The 25,506-nt window shown below is 36.3% G+C and overlaps 1 protein-coding gene across 7 annotated transcripts in view; it reads left to right on the forward strand.

Annotated features, from left to right (window-relative positions):
• Positions 1 to 23,990, forward strand: part of LOC125667894 (adhesion G protein-coupled receptor L3-like) — a 28,727-nt gene extending 4,737 nt beyond the window's left edge. For 4 of the 7 annotated variants that reach the window (XM_048901569.2, XM_048901568.2, XM_056164043.1 and 1 more), the window contains exons 2-20: positions 1,701 to 1,814; positions 7,868 to 8,090; positions 8,859 to 8,968; positions 9,779 to 10,060; positions 10,363 to 10,589; positions 11,404 to 11,592; positions 11,987 to 12,170; positions 12,389 to 12,520; positions 13,112 to 13,275; positions 13,609 to 13,655; positions 14,775 to 14,892; positions 15,236 to 15,339; positions 15,906 to 16,008; positions 16,365 to 16,585; positions 16,780 to 16,947; positions 17,128 to 17,202; positions 19,887 to 20,055; positions 20,838 to 21,039; positions 21,237 to 23,990. In XM_048901569.2, coding sequence (XP_048757526.2) covers positions 1,751 to 1,814; positions 7,868 to 8,090; positions 8,859 to 8,968; positions 9,779 to 10,060; positions 10,363 to 10,589; positions 11,404 to 11,592; positions 11,987 to 12,170; positions 12,389 to 12,520; positions 13,112 to 13,275; positions 13,609 to 13,655; positions 14,775 to 14,892; positions 15,236 to 15,339; positions 15,906 to 16,008; positions 16,365 to 16,585; positions 16,780 to 16,947; positions 17,128 to 17,202; positions 19,887 to 20,055; positions 20,838 to 21,039; positions 21,237 to 21,928 — 3,474 coding nt within the window. In that variant the 5' untranslated portion in view covers positions 1,701 to 1,750 and the 3' untranslated portion in view covers positions 21,929 to 23,990. Of the gene's footprint in view, positions 1 to 377; positions 666 to 1,378; positions 1,815 to 3,502; positions 3,548 to 7,867; positions 8,091 to 8,858; positions 8,969 to 9,778; positions 10,061 to 10,362; positions 10,590 to 11,403; positions 11,593 to 11,986; positions 12,171 to 12,388; positions 12,521 to 13,111; positions 13,276 to 13,608; positions 13,656 to 14,774; positions 14,893 to 15,235; positions 15,340 to 15,905; positions 16,009 to 16,364; positions 16,586 to 16,779; positions 16,948 to 17,127; positions 17,203 to 19,886; positions 20,056 to 20,837; positions 21,040 to 21,236 lie in introns of those variants that run through there. The other 3 variants (XM_048901570.2, XM_048901572.2, XM_056164042.1) reach the window with 3 other exon arrangements.
• Positions 23,991 to 25,506: the final 1,516 nt, after the last annotated feature.

Genomic DNA, 25,506 nt, shown 5'->3' on the forward strand with positions numbered 1-25,506 from the left:
TAGTGGCTAAACAATTGTTAAACAATTTTGCATTTAAGTACCAAATCTTTTGTACTTAAAAATCATATTTTCAATAATTCCACACCTTTTCAGGTAACCCCATCAGGAATAGGTAAATAAATCAGGAATAAATAATGACTGTTATCTCAGTGATCTAATGTTCCAGAAATACCGTTAATTTGTCTGTCGGAAGTCTATTACGGCTTCTCTTTATCAGCGAGAGCTGCAGTGGATTATTGACAACTACAAATTTCACCTATACCTGAGATAATTAATATCACTAATATCGCTGACTAATTGACAGGAAAAAAAGCGAGAGACGTGGGAACTAAAGATGTGTGTAAATATCGTTGACATACCTATTGATCCCAACCATCTGTCTGCTGCGGCAGATGACGGTCAAACCCTGACCATTGATTGGCTCGACAGTGAAATCTCAGACAGTTATGTACATAGAGAGATGCCCCTCAGTAAATTAACTCATTAGCTAATCAGTAGATCTACGTCACTTGATTCTAGTAGACAACAGTTCTCAGAAATGGCAGGAAATCCTCAAAGGAAACATTTTAATTGTCATTAATCAAGTGTGCTATGGATTAGCGAAATCAAGTACAATTTGACTGTATTTTTTCCAAATTGGAGTCATTAAGATGTTTAGGTGAAAGGTAATTTTGCATAACTTTTTTTGCCTTAGAAAATAATGCAGGTATTAGCAGATTTTCATTATTATGAGTGACATTTGTTTTCAATGTCATGGAGATTTAGTTGTGTGTGAAAACACCAATTTAAATGCCTATATATATGCCATGTTTTGAATTTGTTTTCCAAATCTTTTGTGTAAATATTTTGAGATTTCACATGTGTCTTTTTTTAATGTCATTGACCAAATGTAGATAAACAGATCATGTTTTAGACAACTAATGTACCTTTGATTCTGCACATGAATAAAATGCAACAGTCTCTGAGTTTAGTTTAAAAGTTTATTTTATGCCTGTATTAATACGAGATATTTATTTAAATCTTTAATCTGATAATTTTTCACCACTCCAGTATTTTATTTGGATAAAATATTATTCATAGTTGGAGCTGAAGTAAACTTGTGTGTGTTATGAAAATGTCAAAGACCACAACCTGAGACTGTTTGTTAGTACAATGTACTGAGGCTGTTTGTTAGTACAATATACTGAGACTGTTTGTTAGTACAATGTACTGAGGCCGTTAGTACATGTACTGAGACTGTTTGTTAGTACAATGTACTGAGATTGTTTGTACAATGTACTGAGATTGTTTGTTAGTACAATGTACTGTAAATTGGGCTGCCAGTCACATTTGTAATGACAGTGGGGTTTTTTTGGTTGTTTTTTTTTTTTTTTACAAATTCACTGCTGATTGTATAGGTCAAAATCATGCCCGAAGTTTATTCGTACATGTAGATTTCAACAGCTCTAAATGCAGATTTACGTAATTATGACAATAATGATTAGAAGTGAAATGTGTGTTGGGGATTATCTATAATTAGATTTGGATGCCCCCTGTTCCCTCAGTGTCAGGACACACCACCCAGTATTGATTTTTGCAGATCTCCCAGTAATTGTGAAATATACATAGCTACATGGATTTGTCGACCACTAACGAGCGGGGAATGCTGGCTGTCATTAAACATGCCATAATAATAACATGGAGACTTTGTAATGTTTCAGATTCAATGACTGTTATATAAAGATGTGAGATTGGACTGTCTGGGGCCAAGATGTCACCTACAGGAGTCTGTGTGTTTCTGCTGTGGTTGGTTTTGCTGGTTTCCTCGACCACAGGTATGTCACATCCAGGACTTTGTTGTTTGTCTTTAAATCAATATCTGTGATTTTGTAGACATCGGTCATTATTCATGTGCGAAAAATAATACCGTCATGTGGTTATTCAAGATAATAGAAAACTGATAAACTACAAAAAGTTATGATTAGCTAGACATTGCATTGTGAAGTATGAGACACATTAAGCTCAAATAAAAAAACAAAACCAACCATGGTATAAAAGACATGAATAGATGTGTGGGGTTTCTGCTAACAACACTGTAATACGTACTTTGTTTATAATTTTGAGATATGAGATTTTAAACTGCAGCAGTTTCGACAGTCAGTTATAGAAAGTCAAAGGGGGTATAAATGATGACAGTCTTTTATGGTCCCTAGTGTAAAACTAAATGAAGGAAAATCTTATAAACTGTATACCATATGTAAGAAGTCTTGAAGTATCTTATCATCACTTAGATTTATGTGTGAGGACCTTGGTTTGCCCTAGTGTATGCACAGAATTTGAGCCACATATTTTAGACAGCACTTTTATGTAGGTTTATGAACACAAAAATCTAAAAGGTCTAAATTGAATACGAGATGAAAGTGTATAAAGTTCACAAATAGAATTTTCAAAAATTTTGTATTATTTATTGTTACTATATTTTGAGGTCTAGATAGTAGATTTATATTGTAATCATTATACTGTACTACCGACAAAGAATACAGTAATACTGATATTTATAAAGTTACAGACACACAGACAGACAAAGGATATATCAATACTGATATTCATAAAGTTACAGACACACAAAGAATACATTATAATACTGATATTTATAAAGTTACAGACACACAGACAGACAAAGAATATATTGTTACTGATATCTATAAAGTTACAGACACACAAAGAATATAAAAAATACTGATATCTATAGTTACAGATACACAGACAGATAAAGTATATATTATCAATACTGATGTTTATAAAGTTACAAACTGACACACAAAGAATATATTGATACTGATTTTTATTTTTCCATTGGAAGTCAGCCGTAATGACATTGTGTTATTTTTCCTTTGCTAGTAATTTACTGGGCCACCTGAGCAGTAGGCATCTGTAGATGTGATTTCAAAATCAAAGGACAATTAAGATCTTTAGAAAGCACTTTTTGCATTATAGATTTCGCTTAAAGGACACATCGCATGTTTCCAAAGTATACAAAATTATATGTATTTTGTCTTTCTTATGCTTATAGTAATTAATTCTAATAGTTAGTTCACAGAAATATTGTGATAAATAGCAATAATACGGATTTAAATTTAAGCCTTGATTTCAAAAAGTCTCGTTAATTAGTTAGGTTATAGTCACTTGGTACAGGGACGTCAAATGCACCCTTCTTCGATCAACTGATTGTGAAAGTAGTGCGAGTTATTATTAAAGACTGAGCTTTTAGGGACCTAATTTAAATCGATGTTGACAAATTTTCCTAGTCTTAAATGTTTTAGCCACCAGTGCATACGAATAGGGATGTAAATACCCAAATATAGCGAGGAAAGTGAGTATGAAATCGGCAATATAGCGAGTAAATAATGTTTGATATATATGGGTCACTGTCTACACACTATTTGGTAATGTTTTTCCTTTATACATCTGTAATTGGTGCTGTTTTTCTAAAATAAACAGTGCAATTATTATTTATTTTTAGATTAGACAAATTATGATGCGTTACATTGTTGGCAACTAGACCAAGGTACTGTCACGTGTGCATTTTTGAAAAACAAAAACAACAAAAATCAATAAAAATAATCAAATTTAAAGTGGAAATCACAATATTTTATTAGTATAAAGCAATCGTATTATTATTTTTGAATTGTGATCTGCACGTCGTTAAGAAGTGGGAGCACGGCGTTATAGGTCTACTGACATGCTCTTTTAAAAGATGTTACAAGTTCAATAATGCATAATTTTATAATTCAATTTAAAGTTAGGAAATACAATATTTTATCATTTATGATTAAAAGTTCAATCATTTCGTATCTTTAAAAATTTTGTAAGTCGATCTACCATTTGGTAGAAACTGGGAGCACAAGTTACATTGTATATGTTGTTACAAGGTGAAACTCAACAGATCCGAGTGTGTATTGAATTTGAAGACCAGAACAGAATGTATATGCTGTAGGCATAGCGGTGCTTAGCTTCGTTATATCCATTTTCTCGCAGTTTATCTGGGTCTCTGTCCAAGCGGTTTTTGAAAATTAAAGTACATGGACAAAAGTGACTGGGTGTTTTTTTAAAGATAAAGTTCTTGCTCCAACAACCATGTCTTTTTTCTCATACTTTCCTTCGAAAAATTGAAAAATACTCAGTCTAAATGAACTAGTACACCCTTACAGTGCTCCAAGTTGTGAGTAAAACGGTCACATTTGCGAGCAGAAAATCGATTTTGCTAATACAGATTATAATTAAGTCGCATTTTTGCAAGTGGAGAAAATTTGGGCATCCAGTAAAATTTTATGATCAGGATTGGAGGTCTGAATAGATATTTTTCAGTCTTGGTCAAAGCAGCATTTGAAACCAATCAAGATGGCGGGAAAACGAGAATTAGAGCACTTTGGATTTATCAGTAGTAAAAAGCAGAAACCTCAGCCTAGTACATTTAACAAAGAAATTCAAGAATCACACGGAGAAAGTTCTGCATTTATAGATGACGTAGCTGTGTCTAAAGAGAAATGCAAAAGTAAAGGAAGAACCCCAGTCCTGAAATGGTTGAAGGAATTTTCGTGGTTGTTATACAGAGATGGCAAAATGTTTTGCAGAATTTGTGAGGCCAATCAGCCAGCAACGTCCACCAATTCTGGACACCCATTGTCAGATTTTGCCACGACCGGGTGTACATCTTTAAAACATGGAAGTGTGACCATTCATGGAAACAGTAAGAGACACGTCTGTCTGTGACTGCATTATTAGCAGTAAGTCGAGCGGGGCAACTGTTCCTGCTAATTTTCGCAGACAATTACAAACTCGGGATGTGGTGTTCTTATTGATGCTGGCACTGATTGTTCAGCAAAATTAAGATCCAACAACAGTAGAAGCTCTTATTCGTATAAGCAGTGAAGACCCACTTATTGAGGACTTTAAAACAAATTCTTGTGTGGAAGGCTGGTTTTCCCAAAAGCATACTGTAAAATATACAGGATGGCCCAGTGCAATACAACTTTTGCCTGAGTAAATACTTGATTTGTTAGCATCCAGCATGTTTCACAGCACATTTCAATTCAGTTAAAAAATAAAACAAACAAAACGCATGAATTGTATGGGTGTCGCTTTTTTTCTTGAAAGATATTCAAATTTAAAAAAACTTGTAAGTCTTATTTACAAAATCTTTTACCATGGCGAGTAGAAATTTTGAAAATGGCGACCAGAAATATTTCTAGGTCGCCATTTAGTGACCTGATAGCAAATGAGACTTGCAGCGCTGCCTTAAATGGCACAAAACATCTTAATGCAATATTATTTACAAGCCGTTAACATGATAATTGGTTTTTTGTCGATTAAATCTAATCTGTTTATGAAATGGCTAATAGATGTTTTTAATCCCGAGGGCGCATATGACATCACACATAATGGCGCGTAAAATAGCGAAAGTAAATATGCATATCACAAGATTTGAATTTTTCTCTTTCAAACTTGAAAACTACGCAAAATATTTCATTAAAAACAAATTTAAAGTAGTTTTAGGCATAAAAAGAATTAATTTTGCTGAAAAAATGAAAAAGTTTAGAAACATACGTTGTGTCCTTTAATTTACATCACATGAAAAGACTTGCTTTTTGTGTCTCACTGTTTGATTCTTATGACTGCATAATGCGAAACATGGAAATTTTGTGTAACCAAATATAGACAAAAGGCTTATCTGATACATATAGCATAGACTCTCTCTGACTTACGCAGAATATAGACAAAAGGTTTAGCGCAGATATCTCTGACTTATCATCAGAATGACTGATTACATATGATGGTTTTCATCCCACTCAGTATGATTCATTTAGCATTAAAAAAACAAACAACAAAAACATAACAAAATTTACACAGTTACATAATGGAGTTTGATGAATTCACCACAGATCAATCACCACACTTAATGCTATTTACATGACCCTGTTACATCATGCTGAATTATTTATTTCAAGCTGCGGGTACAATATAGGCATGTTTCTGAATTAACATTTGTGAACATTCCTGATCATTAATTCAGTTTTACTGGGGCTCTAAATCTATCTGGTATGTGTACCTGTAAACAGAGACAGAAATAAGAAACTTGATACATATTTTATGTAGCAGGTGTGGTATGTGTATTATATTGATATTCTGAAATGGAATATGACAATGTTAAATATTTAAATATCTATGAGAAGAAAGTGGGCTAGTCTGAATTTAGTCAGGAATGTTTTATACGAACCAACGCATAAGGAAGAAGATATCCATGAAGGTGTTTATGGCCTCTTTCACAGACGACTGACTCCCCCTTCAAATTTAATTCAGCTCCATTTCACCGTAAACTCTGCCGACTTCATGTTCACCGAGCTATTGCTCAATAATTTTTCATATTAAAAAAATTAAAACATGTACACATACTATTTGAGTTGAGAATTTGAAGGCTCAATTATTTCTGAGTTTCTTAACAATTAAGGATTTTGTCTGAAATTCTGTATATGGCTGCATGCAGTGTGATAAAAGAAAATTGAGTTGCTACAAGTTAATATTGAATGAGAAGTGGAACGTAGACAGGATATTTGTATTTTCTTGGGGAGAGCTTTCCTGAAAAATCAATGATTTTATGGTTGGAGCTGTCATGAAGTGACCGTCTCAGTTTTGATGAACAATCATTCATTAACACCCCCTGCTGGCCAGAACGAATAGAAAATAGAATTTGAAATTAAGCTTGACATTCAGGGAAAGTCGGATGAAAAATGACAGTCATGTTCATATGGTGTATGCATGACAACAAAATGACAGAAGTGAATTGTTCTGATTGTACAGTGGGTAACTATTGTGTAACTTGCGTAACATCCTCATTACATATTACTTGTTAGACTTATTATAACACTAATATGCAACCATTTTTGGCCATTAGATTAACCAACAGTTTGGTGTGGTTACTGTGATGATGCTGATCAGATGTATAGTATGGTGCATGATGGGTAGAGAGTGCCCACTATTAGTATGGTGCATGATGGGTAGAGAGTGCCCACTATTAGTATGGTGCATGATGGGTAGAGAGTGCCCACTATTATGACAATATTAACAACACAACCATATATTAAAACATTCACATCAACTGAATATTAACAATTTGTAAATGTAACACAGGGAAATTTCATATTGCAAATGATAAGGTTAAGATAATGTATACCCCATTAATGAACTCAACAGTTAATTCAAATTGATAATCACTGTACGAGTTTAAGATAACTTACCCCATTGAGTGAACTCATCAACAGTTAATTCAAATTGATAATCACTGTACGAGTTTAAGATAACTTACCCCATTGAGTGAACTCATCAACAGTTAATTCAAATTGATAATCACTGTACGAGTTTAAGATAACTTACCCCATTGAGGACTGATCATATAAGTAGGGAGGAAGAGCTTTGACATGAATAATCAAATGATCACAATTTGAATTAACAGTGTTTTAATTGTTACATTTTCTGTGGGATGCGGGTTAAAATAGGTCTTCAGTACCCCTTGCTTGTCGTAAGAGGCGACTAAATGGGGTGGTCCTTTGGATGAGACCGCAAGAACCGAGGCCCCATGTCACAGCAGGTGTGGCACAATAAAGATCCCTCCCTGCACAAAGGGCATTATCAGCGCTGAACATTTTCTTGGACCTAAATTTTGCAGCCCTTCACCGCAATGGTGACAAATCTCCATATGCATGAAAAATTCTCAAGAGGGACGTTAAACAATATGGACAATCAATCACCCATTGTATTTTCTTCCTACCTGTTACAGGAAGTGAATTATAGGCTGCCATGCATTGACATTCTGATATTGTTCTTTGCACAGGTTCCTTTTCTTACATACCTGAAACAGCCGTACCAGAAAGTATGGCATTAGTGTGTGAAAACAGTCTCCTGCAACTCAACTGTGAAAAGAAAAACGGAATCATCCGCATCTCACGTGCAAACTACGGGCGATTTAGTCTTGGATCTTGTAATAATCATGGTGCATCCATGGAATGGAATGTGAAATGTATCCATCCAGAATCCAAGAGGATCGTGGCAGAGAGGTGTGTTATAAACTGTACATATATACAATTATTCCACGGAACTTTAAGATTCTCACAATCTGACTAAAGCCAGATCTCTAACTGATATCATTATTCCAAGAGACACGTAATAGTTACAGGGGTCTGACATAGAGACATGTAATAATTACAGGGGTCTGACATAGAGACATGTAATAGATACAGGGGTCTGACATAGTGACATGTAATAGTTACAGGGGTCTGACATAGAGACATGTAATAGTTACAGGGGTCTGACATAGTGACATGTAATAGTTACAGGGGTCTGATATAGAGACATGTAATAGTTACAGGGGTCTGACATAGAGACATGTAATAGTTACAGGGGTCTGACATAGAGACATGTAATAGTTACAGGGGTCTGACATAGAGACATGTAATAGTTACAGGGGTCTGACATAGAGACATGTAATAGTTACAGGGGTCTGACATAGAGACATGTAATAGTTACAGGGGTCTGACATAGAGACATGTAATAGTTACAGGGGTCTGACATAGAGACATGTAATAGTTACAGGGGTCTGACATAGAGACATGTAATAGTTACAGGGGTCTGACATAGAGACATGTAATAGTTACAGGGGTCTGACATAGAGACATGTAATAGTTACAGGGGTCTGACATAGAGACATGTAATAGTTACAGGGGTCTGACATAGAGACATGTAATAGTTACAGGAGTTCTGGCTTAATAATATTGTTGTAAACTCTTGGTGAATATAATGATACAGTCTTACATTTGCAATTTTAGATGTGATGGCCGCACCAAATGTACGGTCACTGCTTCCAATGAGGTGTTTGGAGACCCTTGTAAGGGTACCTATAAATACCTACAGGTGTACTATAAATGTCAACCCACAGGTAAGACTGCAGCTCAAGGAATAGGAATCTTTTTCTACTCAAATTCAAATTGAAGACAAGTATTAAAAATCGCAGGATTAGATTTCTTTTTACAATAAATGATGATGTCTGAGTCGCCATTAAATCAAAGAATAATTGTGGTATACAATAAAAAAAAAGATTAATTATTGAATCACAGTTTGTTTAGTAGGCTTGTAGATAATTTGAAATTTCATTAGCAAAGAAGTAGGTAGGGTAAGCAAAGTATCATTTCTAATATAGGACATATTCCATGTTCACAGGAAGCTATGAAAATTTCATCATTTCTGGCCAAAAATTGACAAATTTGAAACATAAATTGTTTCAGAGAATGTAGAGCACATGTTTTCCTACTTCTCAATCAGATTTTGTACATCAGTATCAGTTGGTATAAAAATGGTACCCAGGCAAACATGTGCTACATGTTTTCCAATGCAAAATGTAATATTTTTAAAAAGAATGCCATTTTCTTTTGAAGCGTTAGATTAGTTGAAGTCTGTGACAATCTTATGGCTTTAGACACATACATTCACAATCATTGTTTTATTCTTACTGAGGTGTCATCTAGAAACAAGTTTTTACCGAGTTTTATGGTTTTAAGTCTAAAAACTCAAATATCAAGTTATCTATGGACAGTTTGTGACATAAAAATATAGATACAAAAAATTTCAAATTCTCGCTTAGCCTCACTTTGAGTGAGATCGAGATCACAATTAAGCTCATCTCAGTTTTGCAACTTGGGAGCTGATATGAGTTATTGTTGAATGTTGATGAATATTAATTTTGTTTTAGCACAAACACCATCACCTTCACCCACCACTCCAATGCCCACCACGGCTACCACTGTAACCACAACCACTACTACCACTAAAGCCACCACCACCGCCGCTCCACAGCGACAGGTCTGTGATGCCATATATCATAAGGGAAGGACTTGGCCGTACACCAGAGAGGGGGATGTGGCAAGTATGAACTGCCTCCCCCCGAGGATTGGTCGTATCACCTGGAAGTGTACAGGGTCAGGCTGGCAGGGGAAGAGGCCAGACGACTCAAAATGTCAACTACCTGTCACAGGTGAATATTTACCAGACACTCCTTATGTACATGTATTTAGTTTTTAGGTATTTACCTAAATAAGTAAAAGAAATAGGTATATCCTTTACAAAGTAAAATGATGATTTACATTTTATAAGAATTTTCCCATTTGATCATTTAGTAAAGGTTTTGGGAAATTACTGATATATCAGTGATGATGTTTTTTTGCTCATTCAATAAGAAAGCTTCAAAGTTCATAAGTGGACCAGTGAGTATTTATTTTCCCTTCTACCTGCCAACTTTGAGAGAGGTTGTATTGCACACAATTTTCCTTTCCTTAGATGCTCCCAACAAAAAGACAACTATGAGGATACCACAATTCTGTCCCCAGACGGAGAGCCTAGGTGTGATTTGGAAACAAGTAGAAGTAGGTCAAGAACTCGAGAGGCCGTGCCCAGATGATAAATTGGGGATGATGTCCTGGAAATGTACGAGGACCGGGTGGCGGGGTAGACGCCCTGACACCAGTAACTGTGTGTCGCCCTGGTTGGACAAAATCGATAGTGAGGTAAGCCAAAAAACAATTATATATGTAGTCATTGATCACGAGATAGATCTATCATAAGAAAAGACGTGGTATATATCATTGATCACTAGGTAAGTCAATAGTCATTGTAATCATTGATCACTAGATAAGTCAATAGTCATTGTAATCATTGATGCTGGGTAAGTCAAGGTGTGCATCAAAAGTCAAAGAAGTGGAGACAAAGATACAAATGTAATTATCCAGAAAGTATTTCAGGGTAGTAGTATCAAATGTCAAAGATCCAAATGTATGTTGAAATCATGCCTCTTCCATTTAGAATGGGGGGGGGGGGGTGATTTGCATCATAGGGTCATGTGATCTTGTCATTGATAATAATTTGAATTTGGATGTTCATGCCTTTTGTGTCACATGGTTATAGGCAGTGATTTTTTTCAAAAAATTAATGTACATTTTCTTTGGAATAATTTGGAAATTATATTGACTATTAATGGTCTGATGAAACCTGGCCTGGTATAATACTTCAGAGTGAGGAACATGCATAGAATGCTTCCCTAGCTATAGATCTTACAAATGACTTAAATTTCTTTAGATGCAGCGTCTTACCGTAGTATTATTGTTCTGAATTGACCACCAAAAACAATATTCCTGGACAATTTTTGTTACAACTTAAAATAAAGAGTTACTGTCTGTAGGTTTAGTGTATGTGGCAGTATAAAGAGTTACTGTCTGTAGGTTTAGTGTATGTGGCAGTATAAAGAGTTACTGTCTGTAGGTTTAGTGTATGTGGCAGTTTAAGTATTCAGCTTCATAAAGTTGCAGCATTTTTGATTTCCAGGTGATTTCCAGTTCCAGTGACATTGCAGAGATTGCTGATGAGTTAAAACAGGAGACAGGGGCTCGCAGTTTGGGAGCTGGTGACCTGAAAAAGATGAATGGCATCATTACCAAAATGGGACAGGGCTTTAAAATCCCAAGTACGTTCAACAAGAAGGAGAAAAGACAAAAATTGGAAAAATTTACTAAGGTGGGTTTTCAGTTGAATGTTAGCATTTGATGTCTTGATGCCTGTAATCACATTAAACTTCTTTGACATTTAATGTCCATTTGTGATATACTGGGCAAGTTTGGTGTTGGGATGTAATATGTTGAAATTTTCTAGGAAAAGAAGGAATAAATAAAACTGACTTTATGATATCTACTAGTATGTCAGTAAATGGAAATTTTGGGCACTTTTAATTTCTGACCAATTTTTTTTTATAAAGTAAAGAATAAATATATTCACACCATTCCAAAATATACCAGATACGTTTAAATAAGTTCCACTTTGATATCTTAGTCCTAGTCATTATATCAAAGGTGTGCATAAATTTACTTTGTCAATATTAACTATAACAGACTTGATTTGGATTGTTTGACAGGATATTGCCAAGACGGGAAGTAATATTTTGTCAGAAAAACAGTCCACTTCATGGGAGGAGCTTCCAGACGACAATAAAACCCAAGTTGCTGCTTCCTTCCTTGTTTCCATGGAAACCACAGGTTTCCACATCGCAGACAACATGGAGGAAGAAGAATCTATTGTTTCATCCAATGAGAATCTGTGTATGTTTATCATGTCTGTGTACACATCTTTACAAGAATATAACAGTACAGATATTTTATTTTGGATTTCCTGAATATAAATTGATATGCTTGCATATGAGAGATTTTTTTTACAAATGTGCTATCTTTTTTAAAGGGACCTCAGAATTTAGTATTTTTTCATGCTGTAAGAATTGATTGTGAATGGATTTGACTTAGTATTATTTTGGTTTTTGCAGTTATGGAGGTGTCAGCTGTCAAGGTCACTAAGGACCAGCCAGCCATGACCTACCCCTCATTCAAGGACCAGAAATGGCAAGATGACCAGATCACAATCCCAATGGAGAACATAGAGGCCATGTCTGATGGAGGTAAGGATTTCTGTGTCTGGGAAATTTCACATCTATCTAAATCATCTTTTTCTATGAAGTTTCCATGGGTAATAGTTACCTGTGGATGACTAGGCTATGATCCACTTGGTATGCGAAGCAAGTTTATTGTGATATGGTAGCAACTGTACAGAGTATGTACTGCCATATAAATCAAATATATTCCACTGAAATAACTCGCAGCATCACTAATCTATACATGGAGTTCCAAAATATAAAAATTGATAGTCAATGTAGCATTGCTAACTTATCTGTAAAACGTTTTACTGCCCGAGTCTTTCGTTAGGAACAACTGACATAAAAAAAAAAACCCAGTAGAAACTGCTACATGTATCAACAACTGCTATACAGATTTATCTTTATTGCAAAAATATGTATTACAATTGCAGATGCCACAATTTTCACCCGAAAAACAAAAAACAACCCACTATGGTAGCAGATTGCTAAAATCTTGGCATTATTCGTGATGCAAAATGTTTTACCAAATAGAATTTCAAAGAGATTATCGTTTGATTTGTGAATTTTATAAAGAATTGAATGTGAATTATCATGAGTTGATTTTTATACTTCCAGGAATCACCAAGGTTGTTGTCTTCGTTTACCAAAATATGGATGAACTCATGACAACAAAACATAACACTTCCTACATTAATAGTAACATCTTGTCGGCCTCCATAATGTCTCCTAAGTCAGCCATACTCAAGAAACCAGTGACCTTCACCCTTAGATTCACTCAGGTCAGGGTCATATTTAAAATCTATTGTACTTCAGGAAAATATATGAATTCACAGTTGTTGATTTAAATTCATAGAACATGTTATTCATTCAGTCAGATAAATGATTAACATCTCGTGCACTTTTTAGCTCACCTGAGCTTGTGAGTTGTCTGATCAAAGTTTGCCATCTGTCATCATCATTAACTTTTCACATTATGAATTCTCAGAAACTGATGGGCCAATTTCAACCAAACTTGGCACAAAGCATCCTTAAGTGAAACAGAATTTAAAGTTAATGTTGACAATGAGATTGAGTGTTATGATTTTCCATTGATATTTTGAGTTTGTTTGTAGGGTCTCCATGGCTCGCTATCTCCGACCTGTGCTTATTGGGAGTTCAGGTAAGATCATTTGATATTTTTAATGCAGAGTACTTTTTCTGATTTTAATTGCTGTAGGATTTCTGAGTTGTCCAGGTTGGTTTTCTTGAAAATTGATTTTTATGTTAATCGCTGGATTGTTGAGTTTTTAGGTTTGCTTTTCATGATTAAAGTTTGGTGTTTTAATTCATGTGCTTTAAGGTTTCCTGATTTGTCTTTTATAGAAATGGTTTTGTTTTTATTTCAGTACTGTAAGGTTTTTAGCCTTCGTTGTTAGCTCACTGTTATATAGCGTCTGTCTGTCTCTCTGTATATGTCCCTAAACTTTACACACTAGACCAATTTCAAACTTGCCATAAGGTATCCATGAGTAAAGTTCAAATGAGGGATTATACCAAAGAGGATATATTCAAGAAATAGTGAAAAATATGGTGGCATCTTTTAAAAAACACAAAATTTATGTGAAAGCTCCCCTAATCAGTGTAGATTCAGACTCGTTTAAATGAAGACCCTAGGGGTAGGATGGGACCACAATAGTGGATCAAAGCTTTACACTAGGATATATAGTAACCATTCTTTAAAATCTTTTTTCAAAAACAGCACAGCCATGATTAGCCATATTTATATTCAAGCTTCCACAGGAAGTGCAGATTCATAGGGAATCAAAGTTTTTCAATATATAGTAAAAAGTCTTTAGAAATCTTCTTACAAACACTTAGGCTATGATTATTCATGTTAATAGACAAACATCCTCAGGAAGTGTAGATTCAGATCGGTTGAAACCAATGCTCCCAGGTCTAGGGTGGAAGTCTCAATAGGGAATCAATGTGTTTGTTTGGAATATATAGGAACCAAAACTTTAGAATCTTCTCCTTTAGAGTAGCAGGGCCATGATTTGTCATCAATATGCAAGCATCCTCAGGTGGTTTGATAAAAAAAATGGACTTCATTTTATAATAAAGTTGTTGTGTTTTAATTACTATAGGGTTTCTAAGTTTGGTTTTAACGATAAAGATGTGTTTTAAATACTATACTGTGGGGTGTCTAAGTTTGATTTTAATGATTAAGATGTGTTTTAATTACATGTACTATACTGTGGGGTCTCTAGGTTTGGTTTTTATTGTGGTTTTGCGTTTACAGAGACAGTCTGTGGTCCACGTCCGGTTGTTGGAGGCTGACCTATAACGAGACCCACACCACATGTCAGTGCTCTCACCTCACCAATTTCGCTGTGTTGATGGACGTTACAGGAACACAGGTAGGAAGAAGTTATACTGATAAATTATGTACGTGTATACTATGTTTGATGAAATAGGTTGATTCACTAGTTTCGAATGACATATTGTGCTGTATGAATTAAACGACAGATTGTGCTGTATGAGTTAAATATTGTGCTGTATGAATGACATATTGTGCTGTATGAATGAAATGAATTGTGTTTCTATTGACAGTTGTCACAGGAACATGAATTATGTTGTATGAATTGCGTTTCTATTGACAGTTGTCACAGGAACATGAATTATGCTGTATGAATTGCGTTTCTATTGACAGTTGTCACAGGAACATGAATTATGCTGTATGAATTGCGTTTCTATTGACAGTTGTCACAGGAACATGAGTTTGCCCTGATGACCATTACCTACTTTGGGTGTTTTATTTCCATCATCTGCCTTCTCCTCAGCCTCATCACATTCTCCTACTTCAGGTAAGTCATTTTCTATTTGTAAGTAAAGTGTCATTGAAACTTGCTTTAAAACTTTTAAGACCACTTGCAGTAAGACTTAGGTGTAAGACTACAGTAAGATTTAGAGCACTGGTCATATGGCATAGCTACAGAAGAACTGGTCATGTGGCATAGCTACAGAAGAACTGGTCATATGACATAGCTACAGAAGAACTGGTCATATGGCATAGCTACAGAGGAACTGGTCATATGACATAGCTACAGAAGAACTGGTCATATGACATAGCTACAGAGGAACTGGTCATATGACATAGCTACAGAGGAACTGGTCATATGGCATAGCTACAGAAGAACTGGTCATATGACATAGCTACAGAAGAACTGGTTATGTGGCTTAGTTACAGAAATACTGGTTGTATTACATAGTTACAGAAATACTGGTTGTATGACATAGTTACAGAAATACTGGTTGTATGACATAGTTACAGAAATACTGGTTGTATGACATAGTTACAGAAATACTGGTGTATGACATAGTTACAGAAATACTGGTTGTATGACATAGTTACAGAAATGTTGTATTTCAGGAATCTACAATGTGATCGAAATACAATCCACAAAAACCTGGTGCTGTCCTTGATGATGGCGGAGATTCTCTTTGTTATTGGCATAACCCTCACCCAGAACAGAGTAAGTAGTGCACTATTGGCATAGCTCTCACACAGAACAGAGTAAGTAGTGCACTATTGGCATAGCCCTCACACAGAACAGAGTAAGTAGTGCACTATTGGCATAGCCCTCACCCAGAACAGAGTAAATAGTGCACTAGCCCAACAGCACTTCCCAATTTACTTGGGTCACAGATAAATTCAATATAGAATTGCAATAAAATAAAAAATTGAAAGCATAAAATGAAACTTTCAAAGTCATCCCTAGGTCAATGATTGGAGCACAATTACTCCATTAATAATTAGGTCTTTTTACTCAATGATAATAAGAGGTTAAGGCTTTTTGCTAAGTCTATAACATACCTTGTTTGTTTTCAGATTGTGTGCGGTATTATCGCAGGAGTCCTCCACTTCCTGTTTCTCTCAGCCTTCGCCTGGATGTGCCTTGAGGGATTCCAGATATACGTGATGTTGATTGAGGTGTTTGAGGGTGAGAGAAGTCGCAGGAAGTGGTACTACCTCTTTGGTTATGGTGTTCCGCTAGTGGCTGTTGCCGTCACAGCTGGGATCAAGCCCTCGGGATATGGAACTGAGAGACAGTATGTAGAAGTCATTGTGTTGGAATATTATTCATGTAAAGAAAGTGTTCAAATGTGTTCTTAATGTCAGTGTGTAAAATGTGATAGACTAGCCATAGTTTTTCAACCAAAATGAAGCTGTGACATGATTTATTTCAGTTGCTGGCTTGATGCTGGTTCTGCAGAGATTTAAGCTGTAACATGATTTATTTCAGTTGCTGGCTGGACGCTGGTTCTGCAGTGATTTGGGGATTTGTGGGCCCTGTCTTGGCTGTGATCCTGTTTAACATTGTCATGTTGAGTATTGCTGTCTACATGATGCACAAACATGCCAACACATTAGCTCTAGCCAAGGGAAGATCCAAGTTTAGCAGTAGTATTCTGTAAGTCCTCTCTACACCTCTACATTATAAACATATACTGCAAGAACTGGTTGCACTGATGTATTTTCTATTTGGTGATTGGTTTTACATGTCAGAATCTTTGGGTCTGTCACCCTGTTTAATTCTTGTTTCTCTGTGGTGATTCACTGTCCTTCACTTATCTCCCTTTCTTCTCTGTAGACACGATTCCAACTCAGGGGCCAGTCAGAACACAGCAATGACTGACGAGAAAGCTCACACGACACGACAAATCCCGTAAGTAGCTCTTGTCATTGGGCGACATCACATGTCAGTGGGTGACTGTCAGCACATCACATGTCAGTGGGAGACTGTCAGCACATCACATGTCAGTGGGAGACTGTCAGCACATCACATGTCAGTGGGAGACTGTCAGCACATCACATGTCAGTGGGAGACTGTCAGCACATCACATGTCAATGGGAGACTGTCAGCACATCACATCTCAATGGGTGACTCTCTGTACATCACATGTCATGGATGACTGTCAGTAAATCACATGTCAATGGGTGACTCTCAGTACATCACATGTCATGGATGACTGTCAGCACATCACATGTCAGTGGAAGACTGTCAGGACATCACATGTCAATGGGTGACTCTCAGCACATCACATGTCAGTGGGTGACTGTCAGCACATCACATGTCAGTGGGAGACTGTCAGCACATCACATGTCAGTAAATCACATGTCAATGGGTGACTGTCAGTACATCACATGTCAGTGGGAGACTGTCAGCACATCACATGTCAGTAAATCACATGTCAATGGGTGACTGTCAGTACATCACATGTCATGGATGACTGACAGCACATCACATGTCAGTGGGTGACTGTCAGCACATCACATGTCAGTGGGAGACTGTCAGCACATCACATCTCAATGGGTGACTCTCAGTACATCACATGTCATGGATGACTGTCAGTAAATCACATGTCAATGGGTGACTCTCAGTACATCACATGTCAGTGGGTGACTGTCAGCACATCACATGTCAGTGGAAGACTGTCAGCACATCCCATGTCAGTGGAAGACTGTCAGCACATCACATGTCAGTGGGAGACTGTCAGCACATCACATGTCAGTAAATCACATGTCAATGGGTGACTGTCAGTACATCACATGTCAATGGGTGACTCTCAGTACATCACATGTCAGTGGGTGACTGTCAGCACATCACATGTCAGTGGGAGACTGTCAGCACATCACATCTCAATGGGTGACTCTCAGTACATCACATGTCATGGATGACTGTCAGTAAATCACATGTCAATGGGTGACTCTCAGTACATCACATGTCATGGATGACTGTCAGCACATCACATGTCAGTGGAAGACTGTCAGGACATCACATGTCAATGGGTGACTCTCAGCACATCACATGTCAGTGGGTGACTGTCAGCACATCACATGTCAATGGATGACTCAGCACATCACATGTCATGGGTGACTGTCAGCACATCACATGTCAGTGGGTGACTGTCAGCACATCACATGTCAATGGATGACTGTCAGTAAATCACATGTCAGTGGGTGACTGTCAGCACATCACATGTCATGGATGACTGTCAGCACATCACATGTCAATGGGTGACTGTCAGTACATCACGTCCTTGCTTTTTAAAAACATTGTGTACATTACCGTATATACTCGCCTATAAGTCGGTCCGCCTATAAGTCGGTTGTATTTTTTAAGGTTATTTTGTAGGAATTTGCCTTTGACCTGCTTATAAGTCGGTACAAATTTTTGTCAGAATCGGTTGACAATTTCAAGTCAATGCTTTAGTGTTTTTACCTATGTTTCAAAAAATATTATGAGAAATTAATAATTATGAGGTGCTCAATATCCAAGCCATATCTGTTTGGGGTTTGAACGCAACCCTTGATCTATTATGGGTAATGATCCCTCGTTTACCTACGCAATTATGGTCTCCTAATTACCAGTACCTGACACCATGTTTACTTAGTGGCACGCACCTTGCAGTTATTGTGGGGTTCCGGTATAATTCAATGTATCAACAATAGAGTTTTTAAGAGTCCAGAATGATGATCTAAATTATCTATTAACAATATTCAATCTTTTATGAAATATATTTCAGCCGGTATACATATGAATATTTCAATATTAAATCGGGTTCGTAATTCAATTTTACCAATAAACGATAGATTAGTTGAATTGAAAGTATTAGTTACCGGTATGTAAATAATTTTTAACTAGATAAAAATATGTAAATACTTGTACTTTATACATAATTTTAAAATACATAAACAATACAATATGTCTAGATATTTGTGAACAATAATCATTTGTGTGGTAGTCCATGATAATCGTCGGAGTTGTTTAAAAAAACACTATGTTACGCCGCCCAGAAAAATACCAATCTTCTTAGGACGCGTCTATAAGTCGGACATAGAGTTTTGGACCAAATATTGACCCCCAAAAATCCGACTTATAGGCGAGTATATACGGTAATGTGGACTGAAGACACGGTGATATAAGGTATATGGATATTAAATATGGTATGGATTTAAGTGAATGAAACAAGAAATCAAGTGGAGTTGTGAAATGCTTTGTATCCCCCTCTGTACAGAGTCGGAGTGTATACAGTGATGTGACTGAGTGTATGTGGGCGGGCTTGTTTATGAAACCATTGATTAAACTGAACCCATTGTTCTGTGTTAACTTTGGTTGTGATTGCAGGTCGTGGGTAAACTGAACCCATTGTTGTTCTGTGTTAACTTTGGTTGTGATTTCAGGTCGTGGGTAAACTGAACCCATTGTTCTGTGTTAACTTTGGTTGTGATTGCAGGTCTTGGGTAAACTGAACCCATTGTTGTTCTGTGTTAACTTTGGTTGTGATTGCAGGTCGTGGGTAAACTGAACCCATTGTTGTTCTGTGTTAACTTTGGTTGTGATTGCAGGTCATGGGTAAAGGGAGCAGCCATTTTAGTGGTTCTGCTGGGGTTGACCTGGGGCTTCGGTATTCTCTTCATCAGTGAGGAATCCGTCACGATGGCTTACATCTTCACCATTCTCAACAGCTTCCAGGGATTGTTCATCTTCGTGTTCCACTGCCTTATGAATGAAAAGGTACAATTTATCATTCCTTTAAAAGGGTTTGAAATCTATCACCAAAGTATTTTGATTTAGACAGAGGTTCAAGACTTTCTATATTAACTGATTAGAGATGATTAGGTGAAGATTTGATTAAGATGAGAAAAAGATGGAACAGACAGTGCTAAGTACTTGTCTGAGTACATACCATGATTTACATGTGGATTAAGCACCTGATCCCACCTCTGGTATGTCAAGGGGTCTGTGTTTGCCCATCTCTTAATTTTATCTTCACCTTTTTCCTGTACATCTATGTACTGTGAAATCATGTATTTGTTTTCAAGCTAGATTGTATCAATTCTATGTGCATATTACTGAAATGTTGACTGGAAATTGCAGGTTGTAATATGAACTTTATAACTTTTTTTCTTTCTTTTTTTTAATTCTTTTTTCATATTCACATAATTATCAGTAATAGTAATGAAGATACATATTAATCATTTTATACATTCTCACACCATCTCACACTCTTTCACACTACTATCATACAGCATTATTGGTTGAATACTTCTTATTCTAGGTTACAGATCAAAAATAGTTTTTAACTTTATATGAACTTTATAACTGGATATATAATGTTCAAACAATGGGAACAGAAACAGTTTATCACGACATGGTTACAAATTTGTGATGACTGGAAACAAAATCCTCAAATTAGAACTCTGACAGCTAAAATGATTTCACAGTGGTCAGAAATGTATATTTCTTTGGTTTCATTCCTTACATGATTAAAATGATTTGATTACTTTGATATAAAGGTGAAGAAGGAGTACAAGAAGTTTGCATACAAGTCAACCTGGCTGCCGGAGTGTGTGAGAGCCTATTTCATTGGCTATACCAATCCATCAAATTCACATTCTCCCAACAACTCATCCTCATCTGGGGGTTATCTTCTGAAATTCTGGAGCGGTAGGAGACGACGAAAGTCCTCCTCTTCAACCCTCGATAAAGCATCCAAAGGTAACAACTGTCAGCAGGTGTCTTAGGGCTAACCTTTGTGTTCTGCAGGTGTCTTAGGCTAACCTTTGTGTACAGATTTCAAGACATTAATAAAAGTAAAACTGATGTATGCGGCCATTATACCAGCGTCTGTTTTGTGAAGGGATTTTGGTTCAAATGATTTATAACTTGCATTTATTCGTCTTTTGCCTATACAGGTAAGAAGAGAATCAGTGAACCACGCAGCGATTCATCAGTGTTCACCAGCCATGACCTGAACACCCCCATCATCAGAAACTCGAATAGTAATGGTCGTTACCCACACCCTGAACCAAATGGTCACATCCCACCGTACCATGAATACGAGGCAGTCCTGGGAGATCTGTCGGAGGTCAATTGTTCCGTCATAGACAGTGAGTATGTGTCGGAGTACTGTCAGAAAGAACTGCAGGTTTCCAAGGAAATCAATGGCTACTCGTCCGAGTCTGACAGCGAGGAGCCACAGAGAGATCAGGTGGAGAAGAACCGCCTGTCCATCTTGTCCAAGGACTCTACAGAGAAAAACAGTGCCGATTTCAACCTGTCCCACCAAAACATGGCTGACTTTACGGAGACAGAACTCCTTCTGGAGAAAAGTGTGTCGGAAAAAAACTTACTGAACAAATCAGTGAATGAGAAAAGTCGCATCAACTGTGACAGTTTGGGCAAAAAACTTTACCCAGGGTCTTTTTCTGAGATCCATGGATACCTCTCCGATGGGGAGGAGTTGAACCACAGCATGCCACTGATTCCTGTCTTGCCTCATCCCCCAGAGAATCTAACCCCTCAGACTGGCAGCAAGTGCAGTCTGCCCCAGCTGTACATAGTGGAGGAAACTGGGGACAAGAACAATAACTCTAGTGAATGTTAGTGATTGTTTCTCCACAATTTAGCCTTTTGTCATATACTGGTGCTTAATTCATGCTTAGTAAGGGAATACTTGCGTTGTAATACGATTATTACAGTTTGTATTTTTCGTATGAATATTTTCCTTATTCTTTGATGTTATCTTGAGTTACACCAGTACACAGTGTATATGTTACATTTAGAAGCATGCTCGATGGCAGCTTATGTTGTGTGTGCCATAATCCTGATGACGGGGACGGTATTATAGGGAAAATATATACATGGTCCACAAATTGAGGAAATATTGTCCGTGGAGGATATGATTAAATTAAAGAGGAATCATGACAGTGTCCCAGGCACATATGGTGTAGTTAATTGTATTGGATAGTATATGGTAGGAGATTTCTAAAGAAAGACATTAATGAAACTAAATAATTTAATATGCAGAGAAGGATTTCGTGGCATGATTCAATCATAATGGGGTCACAGACACATTTAATGTTGTTGGCTGTATTGGTTACTTTCACTTTTGTAATTGTATTAATTGTTATTAATTAGTTTCTCTTTTGTAATCGTACTGTTGTTTGTAAAAACGTTTTGAGAGCTTCCCAAGAATTTACCAAAGAAAATAAATTTGTTGGACATTGGTTTGTTTCACATATGCCAAAGAAGGTTAGAATGTTTTGGATAATTCTTTTATAAGGGAGGACCATCCTTATGTACACAGTATTCACTAAATCAATGGTTGTGACTTGTTTTTATGTATATTCACGTTATTTTATATGGATTGTTTACCATAGACAATATGTAAGTTTCTCTGTTGTTGATAGATTATAACTGATTGTTCGTAAATATATTTGTGATAAGAATTTACAGAGGCGCTGAATGCAAAGCCCAAATTGATGATGTCCTCAGTCCGGTTACATTTTTTAATACCCCACCAAATCAAAGTAAGTTATCTAAGTTTTGAAGTTGAAAAACATTCCATAGCGCAGCTGAATGGCGGTGTAAATTAGCTATAATCAAGAAACGTTCATTCTGGTCGTCGATGTGCACAGAGTGATGAGTATTTAAAACTTTTTTTTCTGATGTTGATTTTATGAATTGTTATATTGAGTTTGAAACTGCTCTCCAAGTTTTCAACCAAAAGTCCGGTTTGTGTGACACAGCTTGTGCACTGGTATGTTTTTAATTAAGAAAGCTTTCATGGAATTGATTTACTGACTGTAGCTCAAAACAAAGCGGACAATCAGAAATTGTTTTGTTTTAATTATGCTGTATGCAGAGATTTTGGCCTCTGGGTTTTTTTTTTCAAGCATATAAAACAAACCATTTTAATTGATTCCATTTTAAATTTACCCAAAACAATTTTATTAGTTAGTGTAAAGATGTTATCTCGATATGTATTTGGCTTCAATGGCAGAAAATGAAAGGGGATGGTTTCCTTTAAACTGCAATACAAAATAGACCATTAAATGGGAACAGTCAAAGGTCACAGCATTTAAATGAACTGTTTATCACGCTTTTTAAGAGAATATTATTAGCATTTAAGAATTTCATTTCAAATTTATGAGGGAAGCTTGGGTTGCTTCTCGAGAAAACGGGGTAATACGTGCAAATATTTTTCCAAGTCCCAGGGGGTTCCATGATCGATGGGTTCAGTAGTTAACCATCACCCTCTTCTTATTCTGCCACATAATATCCTACGTCTTAAAAAAATATGTCGCATTGTATTGATGATCCTTTACACATTTTGAAACTGACCAGAATATTGCATTCCATTTTTATTGTTCCGAATCTCAATTTTCAATTGCTCAGCCGATTTGTAAACATTCCAGAATGTTCATGTCGTAGACGTTTGAAACGTAATACTATCAATTAATTTTGGTCTCTCTGAGAACATTGTTTAAGCAGATTTCACATTTTTTATTGATGTTTCAAGTAGGGCAAGGTTGTTAGTGTGTACAAGATTACACTTTAGAATTGCATGTACAGAATAAATCGTGACTTTCATTATAGAAGTGCCTTTAATCATGTTAATCATTGCATTGATGTTTTAGTTCAAAATAAAAAGAATTCCACTATAATTAATGTGTTTATGCGGTCTGATTTATTACCTACATAAAGGATCTACAGCTTTGGTTTGCTAGCAGGATTACACCAGATGACTGGGGGTCACCAGGCTTACTGTTGTTCGGCTACTGGTTTGGTGGTGGTGGGGGGGGGACGGGCGGTTGGGCGTCAACAATTGGTTTCTGGATGATAACTCGAAAAGTTTATAATCTAATCAAATGAAACTTTGATATATATTGTTGGGTACCAGGTAAGGAAGACCCCTCTTGTCAAAGGTCAAGGTCACAGTGACCAAAAATAGAATGAAAATTTCAGAAAAATTTGGTTTCCGGATGATAACTCAGAAAGTTTAAATCCAAATCAAATGAAACTTTGTTATATTGATGGGTACCAGGTAAGGAAGACCCCTATTGATTTTGGAGAAACAAAGGTCAAGGTCACAGTGACCGAATATAGAATGAAAATTTCAGAAAAATTTGGTTTCCAGATGATATCTCAGAAAATTTAAATCCGAATCAAATGAAACTTTAATATATTGTTGGGTACCAGGTAAGGAAGACCCCTATTGATTTTGGAGAGAAAAGGTCAAGGTCACAGTGACCAAATATAGAATGAAAATTTCAGAAAAATTTGGTTTCCGGATGATAACCAAGAAAGTTTAAATCCGAATCAAATGATACTTAGAGATATTGTTATGTACCAGGTAAGGAAGACCCCTATTGATTTTTGAGAAAAATAGGTCAAAGGTCAAGGTCACAGTGACCGAATATAGAATGAAAATTTCAGAAAAATTTGGTTTCCGGATGATATCTCAGAAAATTTAAATCCAAATCAAATGAAACTTTGATATATTGTTGGGTACCAGGTAAGGAAGACCCCTATTGATTTTGGAGAGAAAAGGTCAAGGTCACAGTGACCGAATATAGAATGAAAATTTCAGAAAAATTTGATTTCCAGATAACTCAGAAAGTTTAAATCCGAATCAAATGAAACTTAAAGATATTGTTATGTACCAGGCAAGGAAGACCCCTATTGATTTTGGAGAAAAATAGGTCAAAGGTCAAGGTCACAGTGACCAAAAATAAATTTAAAATTCCAATAAATTTTGGTTTCCGGAGGATAATTCAATTTTTTTAACTTGAATCAAATGAAACTTGGATATACTGTTGGATACCAGCAAAGCAAGGCCCCTATTGATTTTGGAGAACAAAGGTCAAGGTCACAGTGACCGAAATTAGATTGAAAACTTCAGACAAATATGGTTTCTGGACAGTAACTCGAAAAGTTTAAAACTGAAATTAGTTCTTCACAATTATAAATATGCCATATCATTCCTGACTTTACAATGTATCCCATGCAACTCGGCTCATGCACCCCTGGCTGCATATATATTGATTTTTTTGTTTGTAGATGGGATGTACACTACATGAGGATGCTGCTATATTATCCCACCAGACAATAGCCAGGTCCGATTATCATCAGCTGGTGTATTATCCCACCAGACTATAGCCAGGTCCGATTATCATCCCG

The sequence above is a fragment of the Ostrea edulis genome, chromosome 4 (assembly GCF_947568905.1).
Source record: "Ostrea edulis chromosome 4, xbOstEdul1.1, whole genome shotgun sequence".
NCBI classification, from domain to species: domain Eukaryota; kingdom Metazoa; phylum Mollusca; class Bivalvia; order Ostreida; family Ostreidae; genus Ostrea; species Ostrea edulis.